General features: G+C 38.6%; 2 protein-coding genes across 2 annotated transcripts; both read right to left on the reverse strand.

Moving 5' to 3' along the window:
• Positions 1-1,010: 1,010 nt before the first annotated feature.
• Positions 1,011-2,025, reverse strand: LOC133802640 (uncharacterized). The gene is made up of 2 exons (XM_062240992.1): positions 1,775-2,025; positions 1,011-1,684 (listed from the first exon to the last, which is right to left on the reverse strand). Exons 1-2 carry the CDS (start codon positions 1,940-1,942, stop codon positions 1,109-1,111), a joined length of 744 nt encoding a protein of 247 aa, XP_062096976.1. The 5' UTR covers positions 1,943-2,025; the 3' UTR covers positions 1,011-1,108.
• Positions 2,026-13,268: 11,243 nt separating this feature from the next.
• LOC133801569 (trans-resveratrol di-O-methyltransferase-like) lies at positions 13,269-16,207 on the reverse strand. Its single transcript, XM_062239809.1, has 2 exons — positions 15,350-16,207; positions 13,269-13,752 (listed from the first exon to the last, which is right to left on the reverse strand). The coding sequence occupies exons 1-2, from the start codon at positions 16,160-16,162 to the stop codon at positions 13,453-13,455; spliced, it is 1,113 nt and encodes a 370-aa protein (XP_062095793.1). The 5' UTR covers positions 16,163-16,207; the 3' UTR covers positions 13,269-13,452.
• Positions 16,208-24,803: the final 8,596 nt, after the last annotated feature.

Below are 24,803 nucleotides of genomic sequence, written 5' to 3' on the forward strand. Positions count from 1 at the left end.
AGTTACAAGTTATATATTATGACTCCGGTACTCAAATAATGAGTTTAAAGAGATTTAAAAGAAATATATATGTCTAAAAAAATCTATTTCTAAAACATATCAATAATATGCCACATCATATTAAAGTGCAACAACTAAATAGATAAATATTGTTAAAAAACGAAGAAGAATAAGAAGAAGATAAATATATATATAAAAAATACAAATAGTTTTATATATATATATGCACTTTCTACCTAAAGTTATGAATTATTCTTTTTTAGAAACCATTAATGATTATAGAGTATAGTAACAAGCAATTTGTCTTCTATTTCTTAACCTTTCGTGAATAACAAGAATAATAAACCTAACCCCAACATAATTATTAAATGAAGAAAAATACATTAATCGTAAGCCATAATCATAAAATATTAATCAAAAAAATTATGTGAGAAACACTAATAATTTTTTTTATCTATATATAGTATATTTCTCCATTCCTATTCATTGATTATTCCCAAAGAAAAAATGAGTGGATAAATAGTAAAGAATACCTTTTATACGAAATTATGCTAAATTTAGACCAATAATAGTTTGGGAAATTTGCGGCAAAAAGCCTTATTAAATTATTGTGTTTGTAATACTTAAGTATCTAAGTTATTTATTTTTAGTCGAAAGTATATTTCGTCTATATTTTGGTGAACTTCAACTGTCTATTTCGTTGTTAAATCCGCCGACATGGTGTAAAATTTATTTGTAACTTAAGTACTTTCACCGCAAACATATTTTAAATTTGGTACTTTCGTCGCAAATATGTTTTAAATTTGTTACTTCTGCCTACGTTTTACAAATGAACTTAATGATAAGAATTGATAGTTGTACTAAACTGCACCAAAACATGTACGTAAGATATTTTCGCCACCAAAAAAATAACTTAAGTAATTAAGTGATACAAAAATAATAACTTCATAATTTCACCGCAAGTAGCCCTTCTTAATAATAATAATAATAATAATAATACATGAAAAATTTGTCTTAAAAAGAATATTTCTTCCAATATTTAAACCAATAATAGTTATCTTTATCTCTCTTCATTTTGACCCAGAAAAATGGCTAAAATTAACAACTTTCAGACTTGAACCTGAGATTTTCTACCATGAACTACTTGATCTGCAAGAGCCACTTCAGAGCTTCTCTCGCGAGCCCTTTTAAGCTCTCTATGCTTATGCAATGGCCTGGAGTTTGAATCAAGAACATGCAAAAGTACGACCATAACCAGAGAAGAAACAAACATGGGAATCGGACCAAAGAACCAAAGCAACATATTAAGAGCAAAATATAGAGATCTTAGACCCAAAGACCAGAAATTGCTTCCTCTAATCACAGCAATCTCCACATACTCAAATGGGATGTCAGTTTCGGGCGTACTTATTAGAAAATTTGCATGAACGAAGTGCCGAGCTGACTGAACGAACGACGCAAAAGCCAGAAGAAAACAAGTCAGCAGGCATATGTACTTGATCGACATGGTCGAAGGTCGTGTGTCTCCGTATATCAGTTCGCTACGGAAGATTCTCTCCGACGAGCTTCCGAGCCATGCTCCGATTAGGGAGCTCATAGTCAAGGAAACCGAGCATAAGAAAGTTGCAGCCGTGGTGTTTGATTGAATGACTGCGAGAGCTGTTCCGATCTCCTTTTTGTCGATCTGAAAAAAACCCAGGTGAGAAAATGTGTTAAGGAGGTTAGTTAGATTGATTCTGAGAGAAAATAGGACATGGGTTCTGGTTTTTCTGACCTGCATGATTCGTTCGACCCAAGCTTTTCGGTCGTTGTTTTCGAAACCAATGGCTGTGGTGTGTGGACGATATAGGCATCTGTAGAGAAGATAAAGATGGTAACCAAACATCACTAGTAATCCACTTGGGACCAACACCATATCCAGATTCTGCTTTTCGAATCCCATTGATGTTGCTTTCTTCTTCTTCTTGTGATTTTTTATGCTTGGTCGTTCTTCCTTGGTGTGCTGCTAGTTATCTCTATACTATGTATATTCTTCTTCTACCTAATAGCAATGAAGAATGGAGTAGTTGTTATTATGCTAAGAAATTCTCAATAGAAAAATATTATAATGTGAATTATTTATTTAAACTTATAAACTTTGACTTGTTATTAGTACCACTGGATTTGTTTGCCAATTGTAAATGTTCCACTAGCAAATTAGTTCTTTATTCTAATTTGCACATGTGAGAGTTCTAAATCACTTTTCTCTACAAATACATTAATTAACACAAGGCAAACACCAAAATTAATGTCACTTTTCTTTGATTACTTCTTGGGGTCTACATTCAAAGCAACATGCATGTAATTTTTACCGATTCATGTTTTTTTGCATTTTTATTAGGGTTTTTTTTCATTCGGAAAAGTATCACTTAGTCACAAAACTTCATACATATAAATATATTAATGAAATATAAATCGTTTTCCGCTGCGCATATTGAAAACTATTTTTAAAAAAAAACAAAAATTATGTGATACACATTCAATAAGTTTGGGAAGCTGAATGATATTTTGGTAAAAAAACATGGAGACCTCTGTTCTTATAAATTGGAGTTGGGCATGGCATTATTATAGGAATTTTTACATAGAATACTAATTTTCGCTAAAAGATTACAATTTTACAGTCAAACAATTTTGTTTTCAATTTGACTGTTTTAAAGAAATTTTTACATTTTTACAGTTTTGACTTTTTTCTTTTGTTGTGTTGTTTTCACGTTGATTTTATGTATTTTTTGTTGATGTTTAGTTGTTATGATATATATATATATAATTTTTTTTAGTTCTTTTTGTTGGTTCAGTAAGTTGTTTTTAAGTTGTGTTTTAGATTTTTCCTGAAAATCGTATTTTTAAAACCTTGGGTGCGTATTTTTTAAAGAAAAAACAATAAAAACCGTGAAAAGGTAAAAAAAAAAAAAGTGTAATTTAAGAAAAAATCTCATTATTATATGGCCTATTGGCCCATTCTATATGTTTATTTTAAAGGAATTAAGTATAAACATATTGACTAATGCCAATTTTAGTAGCTAGCGTACATATAACAAATTCTTCATGATTGACCTACCTACCAAACTGGTTAAAGACTCAATTGTTATCTGCATTTTAGCAAGAGCAAGAAAAAGACTGTATTCATATTAATTTCTTATTACTTTGACCAATATTGCATCAACTGCAATTTGATACAATGGGGATGCTCAATTAGTTCCCAAGAATTTTCGACATTTATTTTTTATTTAAAAAATGTTCATCACTTCTAACAACTTTCCAAGTGCAACTTAGATTATTCTTAAATTAGCTAAGTGTTATCCCAAAAAATTGGAGATCGATTACGTGGCGATAGAGGTGACAAGTGGCAGTACATGGTCCGTAAATAACACATTAATAGTCAATAAATATATTGGCTCCTTAGAGTTGTGATAAAGTGATCTGGCTTAGGAATGACCCGGTAGACCAATGAAGAATTTTGATTGGCCAGTCAAGTGTCATGACCGACCAGGCTTGACCTTGTCCGACCAGTCATATGGTTGTCTGCCCAGGAATGACCTTGCCTGCCCAGGCATGACTTTGTGCGACCAGGTATGAACTTGGCCGATCGGTCATGACCATGTCCGACCAGTCAAGTGCACGTCTGCCCAGCTAAGTGCATGTCTGCCCAGTCAAGTGCGTGACTGCCCAGTGAAGGTGTGTTCGACCAGCTTGAATGAGATATGGGTCGACCAGATAGAGGAGGACTACGTCAAGATTCCCAGAAACAACTTCAACAAGAATCGGTCTTGGCATACACGTGAATCTCTCAATTTATCCCATAAATTTAGTGTATTGTTACATTTTGAATATTAATGTAATTTAAATATAATGAGAATAATAAAATATCCCGATTATGGGGGGATATCATTTGTACGATCCTAAGCCTATAAATACAAGGCTTATGGCATCATAAAGGGGATTTTTCTTCTTTGGAGACTTTGGGGGGATTTTTGAGCTTTTGATCTGAATTTTCTAGAGAGAGAAAGTACTTGCATTTGAGAGAATTCTTGTATTTTTGTAATCTGCACTAAAGAAACTCAGTTGACTCAGGTTCATCTGATCTTGACTGCAGACCTATAATTACAACTCTAAATGGATTAGGCTATTACCATCACATTGGGGCTGAACCACTATAAAATCGTCTGTGTCGTTTATTTTCTCTTGAAGGTTTTATCGTTTTTAACGTTCTCACGTCGTTGGCAAAAAACGCGGTCAACATTTTGGTGCTTTCATTGAGAGCCTGAAGAGAAAGACAGACGGTCCCTGAAGTGTTATGGCGCCTAAGAACACCAATGCTGCCTCCAAGAAGACAGGCTCCTCTAAAGAGCCTACCAGATCAGAAGGTCCTAGCCTTCAAGACCGTGAAACTGAGCCTGGAGTCGTGCTCGAGGACGTGACTCCAGAAGTTGAAGAGCTCCAGGAAGCCATGAGCGCCTTCCAGGAGGAGATCGCACAATTCCACGCCAGACAGGAGGCGTTCGCTGAAGAGATGGCTAGGCAGAAGGCGGGGTTTGAGCAGCAGAGACAGGAGATGGAGGCCAGGAGCGAGGAGATCAGGCGACAGTAGGAGGAGGCCGATAAGCGACATCGCGAGGCTGCACTCGCTCTGGAGGCAGCTACGCATCTGGCTCAAGCCAACGCTCAAGCCGCATCACAAGTAGCCACCCAAGGAGCAAGAAATAATGACGCTGGTCGGAGGACCACTGACGGAGCCAATTCTCATGGACCGGACAGAAGCAGGAGTAACCCCCCTGGTCGGGAAGATGATGGGGAACGATCCAGAACTGCCTCGACGCAAAGGGAGCACTCTAGAACCCCCTCCAGGAGCCACCGACCAGAAACTTCGAGGTCAGGAAGTCACTGATCGGGTAGTAAGAAGACTCCACCTGGGCAGGAGTAAAATAAGACTCCTCGAGAGAAGAGGACTTCACAATTCAAAGATGGGCATGGTCGTGATGAGGCTGATAGTCATCACACCGACCAGTCAAAGGAAAAGGAGGGCAATGACCAACAACGAGGAAAAGACTGCCCGGGGCGTACCGAAAGGCCTCCACTGCACCCCGGCCAGCAACGTAGTGGGAGAGAGCAAGGCCCGCGTAGTAAGCCCTCTGAAAAATCAAAAGGTACGGTGTTTGATCGAGCAGGAGAGCATGCTTCCCGGAAGGATCTGAGGGACATTATCACCAACAAGAGGAGGACCGTCCCGGTCGAAGGGCAAAATTTGGACCGCCCTACCAGTCAAGTAGAAATACTTGGCGATGGCGCGCCAGATGGTAATGCCCGACCAGGCGGTCAAGACCTTGGAACCTCATCAATTGCACCAGCCATCCAAGCCTAGCTTAACATGCTAACAGCAGTAGTTCAAGGTCTGACGAAACGACCCTCTGCGATCGATCCAGTAGACCACAGGAGTGCCAGCCCATTTTGTGCCCAGATTAGAGCAGCCCAGCCACCAGCAAAGTACAAAGCACCGGTTCTGCCACTATATACAGAAAAGCTAGATCCCATCAGACATATTGGGAAGTTCGAGGACCAGATGGAATTGCTCGGAGTAAGTGACGATTATCGGTGTAGAGTTTTCCCGACTACCTTGACGGATATTGCCCAGGAATGGTATTGGAAGTTTAAGCCAAACTCCATTACCTCTTGGGAAGCATTCAGGAAGGAGTTTTGTAGACAATTCAGCACTGCCCAGACTCCACCTACTTATGCCAACCTCTTGGCAGATATCAAACAAGGAAAAGATGAGTCTCTAAGGAACTATATACAGAGATTCATGAGAGAAGCCAATAGAGCAACTTCTGTAGGAGACGAGGGGAAGATGGTTGCCATATCTGCTGGGATAACTTATCGGAGCCCTTTGTGGGACAGTATACATAAAAATCCAACTTCAACACTTCAACAATTTCTTGACCGGGCAGACAAGTATGTGAAATTGGATGATGCAATAGAGAAAGAGGAGAATGGCGTAAACAATCTGGGCGGATCAAGTGACTCTGGTGGAAGGAAATGTGGAAATAACGGGTCTGACCACCGTGAGGAAAAGAAAGCAAAGTTGAATTCAAATGAAAGGCCAACCAAGTATGAGCCTCAATTCACTAACTACACCACTTTCTCGACCAGCCGAGCGGAGATATATCTTGCTAGTCATGAAGAGGTTCCCTACAAGAAACCTCCACCCATCAGGAAAGAGATGAGGAAGAAAGACATGAAAAGGTTCTGTCGTTTCCATGAAGATTATGGTCATGACACGAATGAATGCAATCACCTCAAAGACGAGATAGAATTTCTTCTCCGCTCGGGCAAGTTGAGGAAGTACCGGGCAGAGACACCCCAAGGAGAAGTAGGTAGCAGCAATCCTGGTTTCAAGCGACAAAGATCTCCACCCTTGCAGCCCGGACCTGTGGACTTTACCTTAGACACTATATGTGGAGGTCCACACTTGGCTGAGGAAGGCAACAAAGCAAAAGAGAAGTATGCTGAGCGGGAGTGGTAGGATCAGAAACCACTGGAGTGGCGAGCATTGAAGGATATATTATTTTTAAATACCGCTTTCAGAGTGGTAGCTTGATTTCGAGTTGTTAGACTTGTTATTTAAGTTTGGTTTATGAGATGGTTATTTGCTAACCAATCATTTTATTTTTGAACAATTTTGGTTGTTTAAGACTCGTTATTAGACATGTTTTGTCCTTTTTAATTTACGAGTAATAAAAGAGACTACGCGCAGCGTGGTCGATTCTTGCTACAAATATGCATGTGTGTTAGTTATCCGAGCAGTGTTCAACTGGTCGGTAAAATCGGACAGTGTTCAACTGTCCGATACGTTCAAGCAGTGTTCAACTGCTCGAATATTTTCCATATATTATATGTGTTTCACGAGTAATTAACTGCTCGAACAGATTCGGTCAGATAGCAAGTGACTACGAATCTTTCAACCCTCGATCACCTGGGGGGCACATGGGGTATACTGGTACATAATTTAACACAGGAAATAAGAGCACGAGTTAATATATCTGTTTTTAGGCTGACTTGTAAATTTTCGAAGTCCAAAAAGGCCATTTAGCTAACTTGTTTGACAAAGCTTAAGTAACTTGGAATTTTTAAAATTTCAAGTTAGGAGCAGATATTCGTGTGACAGTAAACATTATACTCATAAAATGTTAGAGCAATAAGAGTTTGAGAAAGTATACTTAGTATGGACTTATGAAATGTCTAGAATTTCTAAGTTAGAAAACTAAGTACTCATGCGAAAATATAAGGCATACATCGGAGTGACTTTACTATTCACAAAAAACTTATAACTTTTTAAGTCTAAAAAGACTTAGAATGTTTTAAGTTAACAAAGAAAAGTAAAGTATAATTGCCAACACTACGAGCAAAATATTTATTACTTAGATAAATATTCATCTAAGTGGTAGAAGTATAATGTGCATAAGGCAAAAAAAATATTTTTTTGCCTACAACACGGTATCCTAGCAGATACCTTAAAGTGGTCGAGCGGATCATGAGGCATGCCGAGCCTATACGAGCAGCACGCCTGGTGTCCGAGGGGTGTGTCGTGCCTGCCAAGGAGCTGAGCGTAGCGTCCGAGCAATGAAGCTGCAGGTGTCCGAGTGGGTGTGGCTGAGTCCGAGCGGCGTGCCTAGTGCCGAGGAGCTGGGTGGTGCATCCGATCGGATGCCTAGACACCCAAGGAGATGCGCGCCTAGGACCGAGGAGCTGCGCCTCATTCAAGCGGTGCACCTGGTCCGAGGAGCTGTGCACCTTGCGTCCGAAGAGCCCAGCGCCCTTGGTGTGCCTGCATGGGTGTTCGAGTAGCCGTGCCAATCTGAGGGGCTGTGCTTGGGTTCCATCCGAGCGGTGTGGGGGTATTCCTCCGAGCAGCTTGGCGCGTCTTGGCAGATGGTGGTGTGCATGTCCAAGGGGCATCAAGGTTCCAACAAACCATTTATCACGTATGCATTCAAGGAAAAAAAATAAAAATAATGACCAATTAACTATAAGATCCAAAAGGACAATAAATCTCAAGGACATGGGGCACAAGCATGTTTTCGTACTCATGGGATACTACCACAAGATCAAAAAATAGAGTTTGAAGAAGTCACAAGACAAGTTCAGTCATGGGGGTTTACGTGAAAGTTATCAACCGGATAGGAGCTTTTGAATGACCTCAAGAACATTTTGCTAGAAGAAAGGGTTTCTCATACGAGAAAATCGTATAATAAACTTGGGGGAAAAATGTTATCCCCAAAAATTGGAGATCGATGATGTGGCGATAGAGGTGATAAGTGGCAGTACATGGTCCGTAAACGACACATTAATAGTCAATAAATATATTGGCTCCTCAGAGTTGTGATAAAGTGATCTGGCTTAGGAGTGGCCCGGTAGACCAATGAAGAATTTTGACTGGCCAGTCAAGTGTCATGACCGACTAGGCATGACCTTGTCCGACCAGTTATATGGTTGTCTGCCCAGGCATGACCTTGTCTGCCCAGGAATGACCTTGCCTGCCCAGGCATGACTTTGTCCGACCAGGTATGAACTTGGCCGATCAATCATGACCATGTCTGACCAGTCAAGTGCATGTCTGCCCAGCTAAGTGCATCTCTGCCCAGTCAAGTGCATGACTGCCCAGTCAAGTGCGTGACTGCCCAGTGAAGGTGTGTTCGACCAGCTTGAATGAGATATGGGTCGACCAGATAGAGGAGGACTACGTCAAGATTCCCAAAAACAACTTCAACAAGAATCGGTCTTGGCATACACGGGAATCTCTCAATTTATCCCATAAATTTAGTGTATTGTTACATTTTGAATATTAATGTAATTTAAATATAATGAGAATAATAAAATATCCCGATTATGGGGGGATATCATTTGTACGATCCTAAGCCTATAAATACAAGGCTTATGGCATCATAAAGGGGATTTTTCTTCTTTGGAGACTTTGGGGGGATTTTTGAGCTTTTGATCTGAATTTTCTAGAGAGAGAAAGTACTTGCATTTGAGAGAATTCTTGTATTTTTGTAATCTGCACTAAAGAAACTCAGTTGATTCAGGTTCATCTCATCTTGAGTGCAAACCTATAATCACAACTCTAAGTGGATTAGGCTATTACCATCACATTGGGGCTGAATCACTATAAAATCGTCTGTGTCGTTTATTTTCTCTTGAAAGTTTTATCGTTTTTAACGTTCTCACGTCGTTGGCCAAAAACGCGGTCAACACTAAGTTTACACTTTTCTTGATAACACACAACTAAAAAAAAATATTCAATTATTCAGTTTCCAAGTACTTCGATTATCAAATTTTTCACAACCAACATCACTCCAAACAAAGTAAAACAAAATTAGGAACGAAAGTAATAGAGGTTTTGTAATGACCCAAAATCACTAATATGGGTTAGGGACCTTGATTAGTGTGTCGGGAGGGCATAATTGGCTTATGTGTGAATTTATTGATTTAATGCATGATTACATGATAAGCATGCTTGTATGATTATATAAATGTAAATGTGGTTAAATGTTATATTTGTGAGAATCACATTATTATGTGGGTAAGTCTCCAGCGGGCGACTTGAGGCGATCCTAGGGAACTAGATAGCGGGAAAGTCGCAACAGGGCCTAACGTTTGACTTTGGACAAGTCAAGGGGTATTTTAGGTATTGGGTGGTTATTTAGATTATTGGGTTATGAAAATAAATAATTGGAGATATATTTGAGGTTAGGAAGTTTAGGTGGGAACGTTGGGGAAATTTACCATTTTGCCATCGGGTACGTTTCTGATACCTCGAGCTTTGGGATTAGCTTTATTGCTTAAGGATAGACTTAAGAAAATTTTAGAAAACAGTGGAACATAAAATAGACCGACCCCCTCCTTCCTTCCTCTTCCTCTCTCTCTCTCAAAGGAAAAACACAGGAAAATTTAGAGGTCTTGGATGGAATTCAGAGGATTAAAGTTGGGATTTAGAGGATTAGCTCAAGGATTATCAAAGGAACTCAACCAAGACTGAGGTAAGCATTGGATTCCATTTTCTGTGGTTGAAATTCTGTGTTTTTGAGTGTATTCTAAGAGGTTTTGGGTTTTTGGATTTGAAGATTAAATTGAAGCTAGAACCTTGGAAGTTAGCCCAGAAATCTCTTGGAGGAGTGGTTCTGCAATTGAGCTAAGCTCGAATTCAAGGTTTAATGGCTGAATTATAGTGTTTCTATGGTTGGGTTTCGTGTTCTTGAGTTAGATAGTTTCAGTGATTGAAATAGGTTTTTGATGGGTTTCTAGTCTAGGTTTCAACTGGGTTATGTTGCTGGAATCTCGTGGGAAGTTTTTGGATAGTTGAGTTGTGGAATTGTGGTAGTTTTGGATGAGTTTGCATGAGGTATGAGAGTCAAAAATGGAGGTTTTTCTAGGTTCGAAGGGGGTCGGGCCGTGGCATAGTTCCTGGTGAGCCGCGGCCCTTCGAAGCTGATGTGTGCTGAGGAAGGAGGGCGGGCCGCGGCATGGTCTGAGTAGGGCCGCGACCCATGTCTGCTTTTGTGTATTGGGAGGCCTCTGGTTGGGGCCATGTCTCAGCATAGGTGGCTAATGTCGCGGGCCTTAAGAGCTTTTGAGATTTTGAGATTCTAGGCTTAGGAATTTAACCTAGGGTGCTTGGGATTGAATCTTTTACCATGTTTGGTGGAGTTCAATGTTCCGGAGACTAAAACTATGTCTAGAATCTCTTTTTAAGATTGTTGACGGTATCCTTTATCTTGGTTGTGACTAGGTGCTAAGCTAGGACTCGGGGATCGGATCGTGCTCAAGGAGCGTCGCTTGTGGCTAGTACACTCGGAAACCAAAGGTAAGAAAACTGCACCCGATTGTGTATTTGTAATGGGACTAAGGGTTCCCTAATATGTATGCTTTGAAAGGATGGTATTATGCCATGTAAACAGTAAACCAACGACCTAAGAGTGCCAAAGGTTACACTTGCGCACAAGGCGCGGCTTGGCCACTAGTAGCCGAGGACAGCTTATTATGCACTAATCTCGGTTTAAGCAGGCCGGAGTCAGTGGGGTAAACAAAGGGTGCGGCCTAAGTTTTCGGCCCTAGTTATTATGTGACTTGACTGTTATTAATGATTGGTTGCATCGCTGATTCCGATTTACATGCTATGTGTTTAATGTGGAATGTTAAGTGTTTGATCATGCTTAAAGGATTATTCTCTTGTTATGATTGTTGTGATGTATATTATGTTTTCTTGCTAGGCCTTGGCTCACGGGTGCTACGTGGTGCAGGTCAAGGCAAGAGTAAACTTGATCAGCCCTGACTTGGAGAGCTCTGTGAGCGGAATGTACATGACCGGCTACTCAGCCGCCACGGTTGAGAGGATAACAAGAACAAAAGAGCTATAGATATCTCTTTTTCCTTAGAGTGGCTGACGGTAGTCTGTATTGTGGAAATTTTGTAAACCAATTTTTTTAAACACTGTTCCTTTTTGGGATCCCTTATGTAAATCTGTTTGATTATATGAAATGTATCTTTTGAGACCAAAACCATTTTAACCCTAGCACATTTATGGTTTAGTGACACATTTTGATTAAATGACTTGATTAGCAAGTCCTGCACCTTTATAAGTACACAGTGTAGCGGTCCTGGCTATCCAGGGCGTTACAGGTTTTCTACTTCAATTCTGTGAGAAAATTAAGTAGAAGTCACATAATAGAAGTAGAAAGCCCCTATCATTAATTTACTTTCTTTTGTATAAAGAAAATGAAGTATTATCTCTACCCTTTCCAAAAAGTGGATGTAAAATATGTATTTAGAAGATGTTACTTGGTTTTGGTCCAATTTTGATGTTTTTGATAGATAAGAAATCAAGTAAAAGATCTTATTATAAAATCTTAATTCATAAAAATTAATAACTTTAATATTATATTTTTATTTATGACAGGGTCATTTTAGACACATCCCTTAAGAAAAGTGTAAATATTGTATCTGTCTTTCTAAAAATAAAAGTAATTTTCCTTATTAAGTAGAATAAATAATATTTTTGCCCCTTAAATTTTTGACACTACCAGATTGTGTCCCTTTAAGTATACGGTCTATTAAAATTTCCCCATGAACTACTAATATTATCATATTGTGCTATCTCTTACGATTTGCATAAAATAATGAGCATTTTCGCCCCCTAAATTTTGACAACTACTAAATTGTGTCCCCTCTAATTATAAAAAATTTTAAATTTATTTTTCTATTAGTTCTTAATAATTTAAGAATACTATTGAAAAAATTCTATAAAATACTAAAATTATTTTAAATTCCTTTTAAATACATTTAAGTTTAAAATTATTTAAAAAAAAAAAACTAAATTGCTTCAATTAGAAGAAAAACATATTCTCTTCTTCTTTATTCTTTTTTATTAATTTTTCTAATTACTTTCTATTCTCTCATTTTTTTCCCTAAAAATCATTTTAAAAATTAAATATATATAAAAAATATTATAAATTTAAAATGTACTAATTTTAAAATAAATATATAAAACTTAATTAATTAAAAATATTTAGCAAAAATGAAAAAAATAGAAAGCAATTAGAAAAATATATTAAAAACGAATAAAGAAGAAGAAGGGAATATGTTTTTTTTTTCATTTGTAACAATTTAGTTTTTCTTTCAAAAAATATTTTCAAACTTAAATGTATTTAAAATGAATTTTAAATAATTTTAGTCTTTTATTGAATTTTATAAATAATTTTTTTTTAATTTTTTAAGAACTAATAAAAAATAGATGTTTAAATTTTTATAATTACAGGGGACACAATTTGGTAGGTGTCAAAGTTCGGGAGATAAAAATACTAATTATTTTATGCAAATCGTAATCATGGGCACGATATGATAGTATCAATAGTTCATGGAAAAATTTTAACTGATCGTATATTTTAAGAGCACAATCTAGTAGTATCAAAAGTTGAGGAGGCAAAAATATTATTTATTCTATTAAGTATGGAAAAAAGAAGAAGATATTTATGAAGTTATACTAATTCCTATTATTGACAAAACAAACTAATTAAGTTTGATTAATCCATTAAAACTCCAAATATTGACCAAACATATTAACTAATTAAATTTTAAATCGTGCATTAGTTTTGCTGTTCAAATAAAAATATTAATTAAAATTCATTTATGATTCTATTCCAAAGCCAGTCTACCATAACCAAAGTAATAAAAGTCTATAGTTTCTCGAGAACTAAAGTAATTTTCCATTTTATTTGTCCGCAAAAGTAACATAAAAGCTTTAAGTAGATAATTTTTGGTGATCAACAATCTCATATTGATAACTTTATTGTAATTAAGGATAATCACAATAGTAATCAAATGGTTATTTCAAGGATTATTGCAGATTATATTCTGATTTAGTCTTCAAGGGAAAACCTCAATTAGAGACTTCAAACCAAATATAGGAATAATTTTATAGCGAGTGAAACCGGCCTCCAAAAAGAGCTTTTCCCAATCTTTTTCACTTCTCTCTCTGCCAGTGGCCAAAGTCATCATCAACAAATCGAGGTAGAGCTTAGCTTCAGCTGTTTCAAGTTCATCATTTTGGTCATTTATCACTATGTCTATTATCACAACCTTCCCTCCACCATAGCTTGGAATTGCTTCTCTACATTTCTTTAAAATCGTCAAGCATTCCTCATCACTCCAATCATGTAAAATCCACTGTTAAAAATGCCAACCAAACCATACAAAAAGAAAGAAAAAAAATAATCAGTAATCACATAGGTTGTGTTTGGTAAGATTTTTGTTTTTGAATTTTTTAAACACAAAAATAGAAATATTATTTTTATTTTTGTTTCTTTATTTTTAAAAAATAAAAATATGTTTGATAACTATTTTTGTTTTTTGTTTTTAAAAACAAAAAATAATAAATGTGTTTGATAACTTTTATTTTTATTTTTTGTTTAATAATATAAAATGTGGTGCCTATTTGACCAAGACAAGGAAAAAAAACTAAAAGTCGAAAACGGTTTAAAAAAAATTTGAAAGTGAAAATTTTCTATTTTCAAATTTTAATAAATTTTGTTTAAAATTTTAAAAAAAATAATAAATAAAAATAAAGTTGCCAAACACTATTTTATGTTTAATTGTCAAATTTTTAATTAATTAAATAAAAAACTATTTTTTTTAATAATTACCAAACAGGACCATAATTTTATTCACCATATTTAAAAAAAAAAAACAATAGCCCTCCATTGCTTGGAATTACTTCTCTAAAGTTCTTTAAAATAGTCAAGCATTCCTCATCACACCAATAATGTAAAATTCATTATTAAAAATACCAATCAAACCATTCAAAAAGAAAGGAAAAAAAACAAATAAACAAAAAAAGTTCTCAAATAGTTTTATTCATCATATTTTAAAAAAGATAAATAAAAAATAACTATACCTTAGCTTGTTTTATTTAGAAATGTATTAATTTATTTTTATTATGTTTCTTTAATTTTTATATAAATTTAAATAAATAAACAATGTCATATATAAAAAAAATGAAATAAATATATAAAAAAATATCAAAATAATGCCTATAATTTAAAAATATACATGATAATTTTTTTTATTTTTAAAAATAAATAAAAAAACTTATTAAACGAAGAATTATATACATACATTTTATATATTTACTAGATATAAGCAATGCACAATGCACGTTTACAAAGTTTTATTTATAGAATTTATTAATTATATTTATTAAATTTGTATTATTATCATATAAATAAATAATATTATATATAAAAGAATGACATAAATATATTAAATGAAAAACTAAACCAAACACTATTTATGATTTTTTTTTAAATATATATAATATGATAACCTTTTTAAACATAAATATAATTTTTTTAATAAAAATTAAAATTATGCATTATATATTATTATAATGATATTTTAAAATATTTAAATTTATATTGATATAAGTATTAAAAATCTAGTCTTCTATTAAATATTATTATAATAATATTTTATTTCATATTAATGTAATCAGTAAAAAATTAAGATTATCATAATAATTTTTTATAATATTTAAATTTATATTAATATAATTATTATATATAAATAGTCTTATATTAAATATTATTATAATAATGATATTTTATATCAATAAAATTGATAAATATTTATTTTTAAGATAGTTTTAAATGCACATTCCATTAAATATTTAGAATATTTTGTTAAAATTAACGTAACAAACTATTAAAATCAAGAATTTTCGGTGGCGAAGAGATATTTATATTGATAAATTACTAAAAGAACACACCTTGAGTAGAAGTGCATCAGCTTGAGGGATTGCCTGAAACATGTCACCCTCAACAAATATCAAGTTTTCAGTATTAGGCAAATCGGCAATCACATGTGGTAATTCAAGCACTTTACATTTCAGGTGAGGAAATGCCTCAATGAGGATCCTGCAGACTCCTCCTGTGCCACCACCCACATCGACCAATGAACACAGTCCCTCGAAAACAGGCCTAATATCTTTCACAACCAACTTCATCATCCCCGAGTCACTGGCCATTGCCCCATTGAAAAGGTCACTGAACTCAGTATTCTTGCTCATGTACTCAAAAATGCTCATCTCATGAGCCAACTCAAATGGTGTTGTTGCAGACTCATCTTTTTGGAGCCAACTTCCAAGAAAATGCCATGGAGCCATAAAGGCTGGATCAAGCATTGCAAGAACAAAGGGTGACAAGGATTGGACCACTACTTTATCTTTCAGAAGTAGTCTAGACGAAGGTGTCAGATCATATGCCTCTTGCTCTTCTTGATTTTGGCTGATTTTCTTTGATGTGAAGAAGCCGGAGTGTACTAATAGGCGCATCAAACGGTGGACGAAGCCATTTTTGGCTGGAGGAAGATGAAGGGCAGAGACCAACTCAGGGAGAGTAATGGATTGGCCATTGTGGTTGTTGATTATGTCTGGTATGCCTAGCTCAACTGCTGATTTTAGACACATGGAAGTTATGTAACATAGTGCGTGCTTGTACAAATGAGATTGAGCTTGGAATAACTCACTATTGTTATTACTTCCTTGGCCATCAAAGGTTGCCATAATCATCTCCTTGGCCATCAAAACACACTTGTTAAAACCAGACAATCTAAAGATAAGAAGCAAAGATGACTGTGAACGCACTATGTAATGATAAGGATCACTCTTTCTAATATTTATTACATGTCAAATAAGGACAAGGGGCAGAGAAGACTACAAAACATATACCTCTCAATAAAGTTTCATACCAACTTTACTTTTGTACTTATTGAAAATAATCTGATAGTATAGAAACTTACATAATTGTTTTTTGTTGTGCACATATCACTTTCTGTATTTAATTATGCATAATATTCTATCAAGTTTTCATATTTTTAATATGTTTCTGTATTTAATTGTACATAGGATTTTGTCACGTTTTCAAATTCTAACTCTAATAGAATTCTTGTGTATTTACATAAAAATGGTCTTTACTTTACATCCCAACAAACCAAACATGGAGTAAAATACTTTCAGAAAATTCCCCACTACTTTTTTTCTCATTTTACTATAAACTTTCTTGAAATCTTTAGCCAAATAGCCCACCGCCTAGTGATAAGGATATGATTGTTTTTTGTTTCAAAAATTTAGCATATTATATGTTCTTGTAATTATCAGTATTTTTTAAAATATAATATGAGATAAAATAAAAAGTAAGCTTTTGATGAGGTCCTTTCAGAGAAAAAGTACTTAAACTTTCATATAAAACAATGTCACTACTCTTTTTCGGTGGCTACTATTTATAATTAATTGTTGGAAATCTTGATTCTCAAGCATAGTAAGATTTGTTTAAAATTTATTCATTTGCTTTGTTGGTGTCCCACTACAGCATGATTTTAAAGTTTCTATCATTTATATCTCTTTTGTATAAAAAAATGTGTAGATAATTTTGTTTTAAATTTTTGTTTTGTTATTATATTAATATAAGACTACATATATATAATAATTATATTAATTCAAATTTAAATATTATAAAATATAATTATTATAACCATATATAATACGATATTTTATAATTATTTCATTTACTTCTCTTGAGTCGAATGTAAGATTGATCTTTTCTATGGGTGTGATTAATTCGGCCATTTAACAAAGAAGGACGAATTCTCCTGCTTGAATTGATAGCTATTTCGAATTAAGCTTGAGAAAATATAGACTTTTGCCTTGTTTCCTTTCTTTTGTCAGGGTCGATATCCTTCAGATTTGAAGCGAGGATTTGAAAGAGAAGGTAACAGCAACCTTTTATCTTATTTCTTCATGCCCTACACCTGTAGGTCACTTCTCTCCCTTCAGAGAGGGTTAACAGGCATATTAATGCAAGAACTTTAATTCAGGTAGCCCTATCTTGCACCGATTGGTTCTATTCAGTACTTAACTACCTGGGTCAAGTGGCTCCTGTCGGTTTAGAGAAAGCTAGGAAAGGTAAGAATAAATTAGATCGATCAAGACATGTAGCTATGTAGTTAGTTGTTCCAATCCACCTAGTGGATTATGGAACTAAGAGAATAGATAGAGAAGTAACCTCAACCGATATATCTGCGATTTTAATGTTTATAATATTTTATAATTCTAATTTTTTAATGAATATATTAATATGAATTCAAATAATATAAAACAAAACTAGATATTTAATACTTATTGTTAACCGAGGTTTTCGGTAACTATATTAATAAATATTATTTAAGGGTAATAGTAATAAAAGTAGAAGATTAACACGGGGTTTTTACGTGGTTGGGGCGTTAATGAGCCTTAGTCCACGAGTCTGTAGTATTAGAGCTTGGAAAACCTTTTACAATGGAGTTTCTCTCTGTATTTTGACAGCGTAACTGTATCTTAGTTGAAGAGAGGTCTTTTTTCCAGTGTTCTATAGCCTGTATTTATAGGCTTATGGGAACAGTGAGTCTGGGCCGGGTATGACCCGGGCCCATCAGAGATACGGATATTCTTGGCCTTTCTAGTGGAAGCCCAATATAAAAGATACAACATACATGAATTCCAGACCAGCTAAGGCCTAATAATTTGACTCAAGAGCTATATCTCGCCCGACAAAACGGTGCTTTTGGTCTGGACACTTCGAGTTACGAGGCAGATTCAGGAGACAAGACCAGTCAGAGTACTTGGCAGTGCAGACCTGAAACAACGGCGTGCAATCCCGAGGTGGCCTTTTCCGCAGGTGAAAAGTGGGGACAACGCCCACGCGGAGTGGGGCGGCTTCAGGGTCCTGGACGCTTGGCCCCTCCAACCGGGGACGATGTGATCCGGGTTCGTTTACCTTTGTCCCTCTTCATTTACCACAGGCCCGGATCGTACCAGGGTCCGGGACCAGGACGCGTATGTCGTGGGGGGTTCGAACGGTCTACACGTCTCCCGGATGACCATGCCGGACCCCCCCCCCCAATGGGCCCAGAAATGCACCCCGGGCCCGTACCCCCCCTCTTGGACACTCCCATACCAAGAGGCCTTGGGCCGGGCCCGCATGCTGAACAGCCCCTGACCATGGGCCCGGACGAATGTCCCGGGCCCATGCAGGAAATGGGGATAACATTTACCCCCTAAGCCTTCGCCTAGGTCTGCCAGGAGAAGGGTTGCATCGTCCCCAGGACGCTCGCACGATTGCCTCCCCAGTTCCTGCTTGGGATCACGGGTCCGTGACAGCGGGCTGTGGTACTGGCCGTATGCTTGGCCCGGACCGCTTACCAATATCCAGGGACGTTTACCTTTGTCCCGCTTCGTGGCAAGAGTACACGTGTCACCAGGCGATTGCTGCACATGTCTTGAAAGGTCGCCTAGCCCTCCCAAGGGTCGCTAGGCCTAGGCTAGTGTGTTAGCACACGTCACGAAGCGTCCCATCTGCACGGGGGTCCATCATTAATATCCTTAGGATGAGGTGGACCGTAGGATGGGACGACCTTTGGCATCCGCCCCTCCTGGGCCGTTAGATCCGAGATGGCGAGGATCCAGTCTGAGGGGGCTCATAAATATCCCTGCGCGACTCCTAACCGTCCGATGGGGAGACACATGTCCGTTGGATCGGAGGCCAGGATTCGGGGCCATTATAAATACCCCACGAAAGCCAATTTGGCATTTTTACACTTTCGAACCAGTTTAAGAACCGATAAGCTCTGCTCGAGCCTTGCATGTCCGACATCGCCGACGGCATACACCACCTTCTGCTGACTCTGCACCGCCGCCTGTTCCCCAGAACCCCAACTTCTGCCCTTCTGCCTGAAGACGCGTCTTGGGCCTGTCCTGTCGACGAACTGCTAAACCGGCTACACCATTTCAAGAACGAAGTTCTGCCGTCCTTACAGTCGGACAACCACCACCTTCTACGGCCAACAACTCACAGTAAGTCCCCTTGACCCTCTTGACGACTATATGAACTTATGATGTTCTTTTAATTCGTACGTTTAGGCTTTATATTTAGGAGTTGTTAGGAAGGCCGCCTGGTTCGGGTTGCTCTGTATCCAGATGCTTCCCAGACAGAGGGCGAGTCTTAGTAGTTTCTTCTTTCCCGATCAGGGTCCCGTGGCTCTTCGGTATCCCGGACCTGATCCGAAGGGGCTCCAAGCAGTCCTTAGGAGACCCCCCGTACCTTGACCGACTTTCTTGGGTTTAGGTACTGACTGCTTGGCTTTCTTTCTTTGTTCCCAGATCATCAGCTATGGCAACGGCCGTTATGCTCCATTCTGAAGAAGAGGTCAACAGGGCCCCTGTCGTCGTTCCTGGATCCCAGACGCCCAAGGGCAACAGGTGGGAAATGGACATGACGCCCAACTTGTTCCAGAATTATCGGATGATGCTGCTCCTGGAGCAGCGTCTAGGCATCGAATCAACTCCTGGACTCTTTCACAACCGCATGGCCAGGATCGAGGAGCGGGCGCATACGTCCTTGGAAGGATTCGGGGCCTGGAGCGCCGGTCACATCAACGCGGGAGCTACGCTCCCACTTCACGACTATTTCGTGCGGTTCTTGACGTACATGGGAATCGCACCGTTCTAGCTTCTGCCTCAAGCGTACTGGCTACTCGTTGGATGGGGGGTGTTTTGCATCGCGAAGGAGGTCGCGGAGCCTACCCCTGCGGAGATCCTGTACTTCTACAAGCTGGAGTCGCAGGTCAACGTCAAGGACAAGACCCTGGACGGATTTTATTGACTGAAGCCGTGGAGTGGCTATCCAGCTCTTACCAGCTCCTAGAGGCATCCCCCAAACATCAGGCATTACTGGTTCCTGACGTCCGGGTTCCTTGTGGACAAGAACCCCACACTGATGTTGGACTTCCAGCGAGTGGGTAAGTATTTTCCCGGTCCTCTCTTTTATTCCTTATCCTTTTTTGTCGTCTCTTATCATATCTTCCGGGTGGCAGGGCCTTTCACTCAAACTCCCCTTACCGAGTTCATTATGGAAAGGAGGAAGTTTTACTCCGGGTTGAGCGCGGAGGATCTGGATGTGGGTGGCTACGTCACGGATGACAATCTCCGAATAGTCGGGAAGCTCGCGGCCACCCAAACCATTGTTATCCCGAACCTTCGGGGCATCCCCTGCGAGAAGAACGTCGACATCTGGGAGCAGTTGGCCCTGGACCACATTGCCAGTGTGGAAAGAGTGGTGCGAGCCAACGCGGCCTGGCGCAAGAAGGACCAGGCCCCGACAGAGGCGGCCACCTCAGAGGAGCTGGAGGAGCTCTTCGAAGATGCCCTACCAAACATTAGGACTCCCGAGGCTAGCGTATCGAGGCGAGGTAACTCCCCTTTAATCTTAACTTATGCTCCCCGAGTCGGGGACTTAGCTAGTGATAGGCTAGTACCCCCGGGCCCCGCGTTTGGGGCCGATGGGGAGATGAGACCTTCAATTCCCGTCCCCGTAGGCTCGGAGGTCCTTATGTTCTTATCCGGGTTCCTCCAGTACAAGGGTTTCCTAAACCCGGACGACATAGGGGATCGGGTCCATTCATTTGCTTTAGAAAAATTGAGTCGCGCCCGAGGCATAGATGAGGGTTCATCCCGGGTCATTTTTAGCTTTGACATACGTGTTTTTGTTTCTGTTTGGTTTATCATCCTAACTCCCTTTTCTGTACTTTTGCAGGGGATTCCGATATGTCAACCCCTGCCAGCGAAATGAGGCGGCTCCTCAAGGACAGGGCGGCCAAGAAGGCGGCCAGGAAGAACAGCGAGGCGACGGGCCCGGAGCCCAACCTCACCAAGGCACTGTCCAGGACGGAGCTCTATCCCAGTGGGGGAGTCCTGGCCGCAGTCCCCATCCAAGCCGTGGAGCCTACTGCAATCTCCTCCCCCGCCCAGCACCCCGTAATTGACTTGGAGGCGGGCGCAGCGGTCAGCCGAAGCTCGGGGAAGAGGGGCCCGGACGCTGGCGTCGTAGAGGGCAACACCGGGAAGAGGCCCCAGACAAGGCGAACTGGCTCGGCTGAAGAGTCACATGGTGAGAGTCGGCTGGCCGCGAAGGAAGTCCCTGCATTGCCCATTCTCCCCATACGCCTGACTCTTCTCGAGGAGGGGGAGTCCGCCTTGCGGGATGAGCAGTCCCGGCAGATTAACCAGACCTAGGAAAACGGTCGTGGCTGGAGGGACGAAACTTATAGAGCCCTGACGATTCGTCATCAGGTTGAATTTGCGGAGCGTCCTACCGAGTTTAGCGCTCCTCAGCCGATCGTGGATCGGCTAGCCGCCGAAGCGGGCTTCCGCCCTAAACTCGGACAGGACACGGCCCCCCTGGCGGCTGACCTGCTAGAGCAGGTGGGAAACACCATGTCCAACCTCCAGCTCAAGAGCTATGCCACCAGGCCACCGCGGTAACTTTTACTTGTTTTCTTATATTCCTTCCCTTACTTGTTGATGAGGATTTTATTTTCTAACTTTTCTTTGCTCCAGGTTGACCTGTTGTCCCATCGAAGTGCCGATCTAGTGGCCGAGCTGGCCATGAAGATGGAGACGGCCAAGTTGGAGCTGGAGGCGGCCGTGAATCAAAGGGAGGCCGCCAAGGAGGCCCTTGGCCGAAAGACGGCCCGTGCCAAGACGGAGCGCGAGGAGCTCGATCGCGCCAAGGCCGAATTGGAAGAGGAGTTGTCCCGGAAATCAAAGGAGGTCGATGAGCGGGCAACACTCTTGGAGGCGGCCGCGGCTTTGTCTGTCCTGGATAAGGAGGAGATCCAGGCCTTGAAGGTCCGGGTCTGCGAACTGGGCGACTCTCTCCTTGGGGAGAAGGCAGCGCACGAAATATCCCGCCGCGAAAAAGAGGAGGCCGAGGGCTTGCTGGATGTCACTTTTGATGAGGCCATTTACATGGCCTGGTGCAAGGACAAGAGTATGAACCTCCTTGTCTTCCCTGATCCGGAGTCGAAGCGGGCCGAGTTTGAAGCCAAGGAGAAGGAGGACGCGGACCTCCGGGCGAACGAGTTGTAGGCCCGAATCCAGGCCTTGTAATTTTATTAGTATTTTTGGCTTGTAATTAAGATCAAAACACTGCTACCTTCTCTGGTTTTTATGTAGGCTTCCTTTCGTTGTTCCGAGTAGAAATTTCATTTTGTTGCCACGATTAATTGATTATGAGGGTTTAGTTCCAGTTCCAACGACCTGGACTAGACCCAACGACTTAACTCACCGAGTTTTTAATCCTGGCCCCAAGTCCAGGGCCATCGAGGCTTAGTTTAACTTTGAGCTTTGTTCTCCTTTTATCAGCTTTAGGCCATGGCTTTGCCCTGGGGAAAACCGGATGCTTCTATCTCCCGGACATCAATTGTCCGAAATGGACGAGCCTTGGGTGATGGACCCTAAACGGGTATGTTTAAAAATTTATATATCGCAAGCGCACGAATCGTCCATATAGAATAGTGATCGTAAGCAAGGATGTCGAACCCAAAGGAGTTGTCTAAAATCGAAAATGAAACTATTTTAAATCAAAAGTAATAAATTCTAACCTAGTTCCAAAGATTGATGAGTTTTAATAGTATGAACATAAAATGAAATATTGAAAAATAAAGCTTTTTAAGATAATGAAAATAAACCAATAATGAGTTGAAAATAAGTATTAAAAGAAAAGATTATTAAGATACTAGAATCCACAAAATGTAAGTTTAATAATATTTATTAGTATATTGATTCCCAAGTTTTAGTGATAGTTAAAATAATTTAAACTATCATTTTCCAAAAATATTTATAATTTTAAGCACAATTTTCTTATAAAAAGATAGGATTTTTCTTCACTTTTCAAAATTATAATTTCAAAGCATTTAGTGTAAATCAATCTAATGAAATAACAAATAAATCAATGAACATTATTTATAAGGCAAAACATAATATTTTTGTTCTAAGCATGGATGTGTACAATTTAATGACACATCTTACACAAAGAATATTATGTTTATGCACTAATGAAGAACAAAGTGTAAAAATGTTCTAACAATCTAAAATACAAGATATTTAAGATGAAAGAAATATATGAAGAAGAAAAATCCATAGACTTTGTTGCATTACAAGGGAAATCAACATACAACATAAATATTACCTAGTTACAAGTTGCTTCATCATGATCTTAATAATCTTATGAAAAAGATTAGAAGCACATAACTAGAATAGAAATTACAAAATAAATGACATACATACTTGCAAAATGCTCTTGAAAAACCCAAATGGAAGAGAGAATGGTAGAGAGAAAATGAGAGAAAAAGATGGTAACCAAAAAATTAAGCACCCCAAAAATGGTCTTGAAAGTCCATATTTATAGCCAAAGTGAGTTTATTAAAATAATCAATTTAAATTAATTAAATTGATTAGATTAATTAAATAAAATAAATATGGTATGTAGAGGTAAATTATAGGGTGTAATGATGATGTTGTGGTGAAAATGTGTAGGAAAAAGGGTAAAAAGTTGGCATTTTTGTCATAGGGGACAAATGGACAAATTGCATTTTTGTTGGGCTCAATAAGGGAAATGGCAGCAATGTGGTGGTTGGGTGTTGGAGGGGGGGCCACGGGTTGGGCCTAGAGTGGGCCTCACGTGGTTGGGCTTTTGGAGAAACACCATTTTTCTTGTTACTTTCTTTCAAAATTACCATCTTTCCTTTGATTTTCTTGCTTTTCAAGGGCAATAATTTTCCTACACAATAAATTATAAACTAAATTAAAATTAAATATTTTCATTAATAAAATATATCATATAACTCCCATGAAAACATTAATTAAAATTTAATTTACATAACATTTAATTTCAATAAAATCATATTTTTAGCATTCAAACTAACAATACTAATTTTAAATAATTAAACTACAACATATTATAATAACATATCTATAAAAACATATAAAAATCTAGAAAACTACAATAAGACTAATAAATTAAAAATTACATAAAAACTTAATAAGTTAATTAAAAACTCATGAACTAAGCAACAATTAGCATGTAAAACATGGTAAAATAACTCTATTTTGTAGAGTTATCATTGGGCTCGGTCCTCTCTATTTTATACCCCCGGACATCGTTCGTCCGGGATGAGACCGGCCTCCGGCTCGGTCCTCTTTATTTTATACCCCCAGACATCGTTCGTCCTGGATGAGATTGGCCTCCGGCTCAGTCCTCTTTATTTTATACCCCTGGACATCGTTCGTCCGGGGTGGGACCGGCCTTGGGCTCAATCCTCTTTGTTTTATACCCTCGAACATCGTTCAT

The sequence above is a fragment of the Humulus lupulus genome, chromosome 9, assembly GCF_963169125.1.
Source record: "Humulus lupulus chromosome 9, drHumLupu1.1, whole genome shotgun sequence".
Lineage (NCBI taxonomy): Eukaryota > Viridiplantae > Streptophyta > Magnoliopsida > Rosales > Cannabaceae > Humulus > Humulus lupulus.

Bases quoted from the DNA above. Each gene is read 5' to 3' on its own strand.
- LOC133801569 (XM_062239809.1), bottom strand. From the start codon at position 16,162: ATGGCCAAGGAGATGATTATGGCAACCTTTGATGGCCAAGGAAGTAAT. The intron at 13,753-15,349 runs GTGTGTTCTTTT...CATTTTTAACAG, and splicing joins CTGATGCACTTCTACTCAAG to TGGATTTTACATGATTGGAG.
- LOC133802640 (XM_062240992.1), bottom strand. From the start codon at position 1,942: ATGGGATTCGAAAAGCAGAATCTGGATATGGTGTTGGTCCCAAGTGGA. The intron at 1,685-1,774 runs GTCAGAAAAACC...GGTTTTTTTCAG, and splicing joins GGGTCGAACGAATCATGCAG to ATCGACAAAAAGGAGATCGG.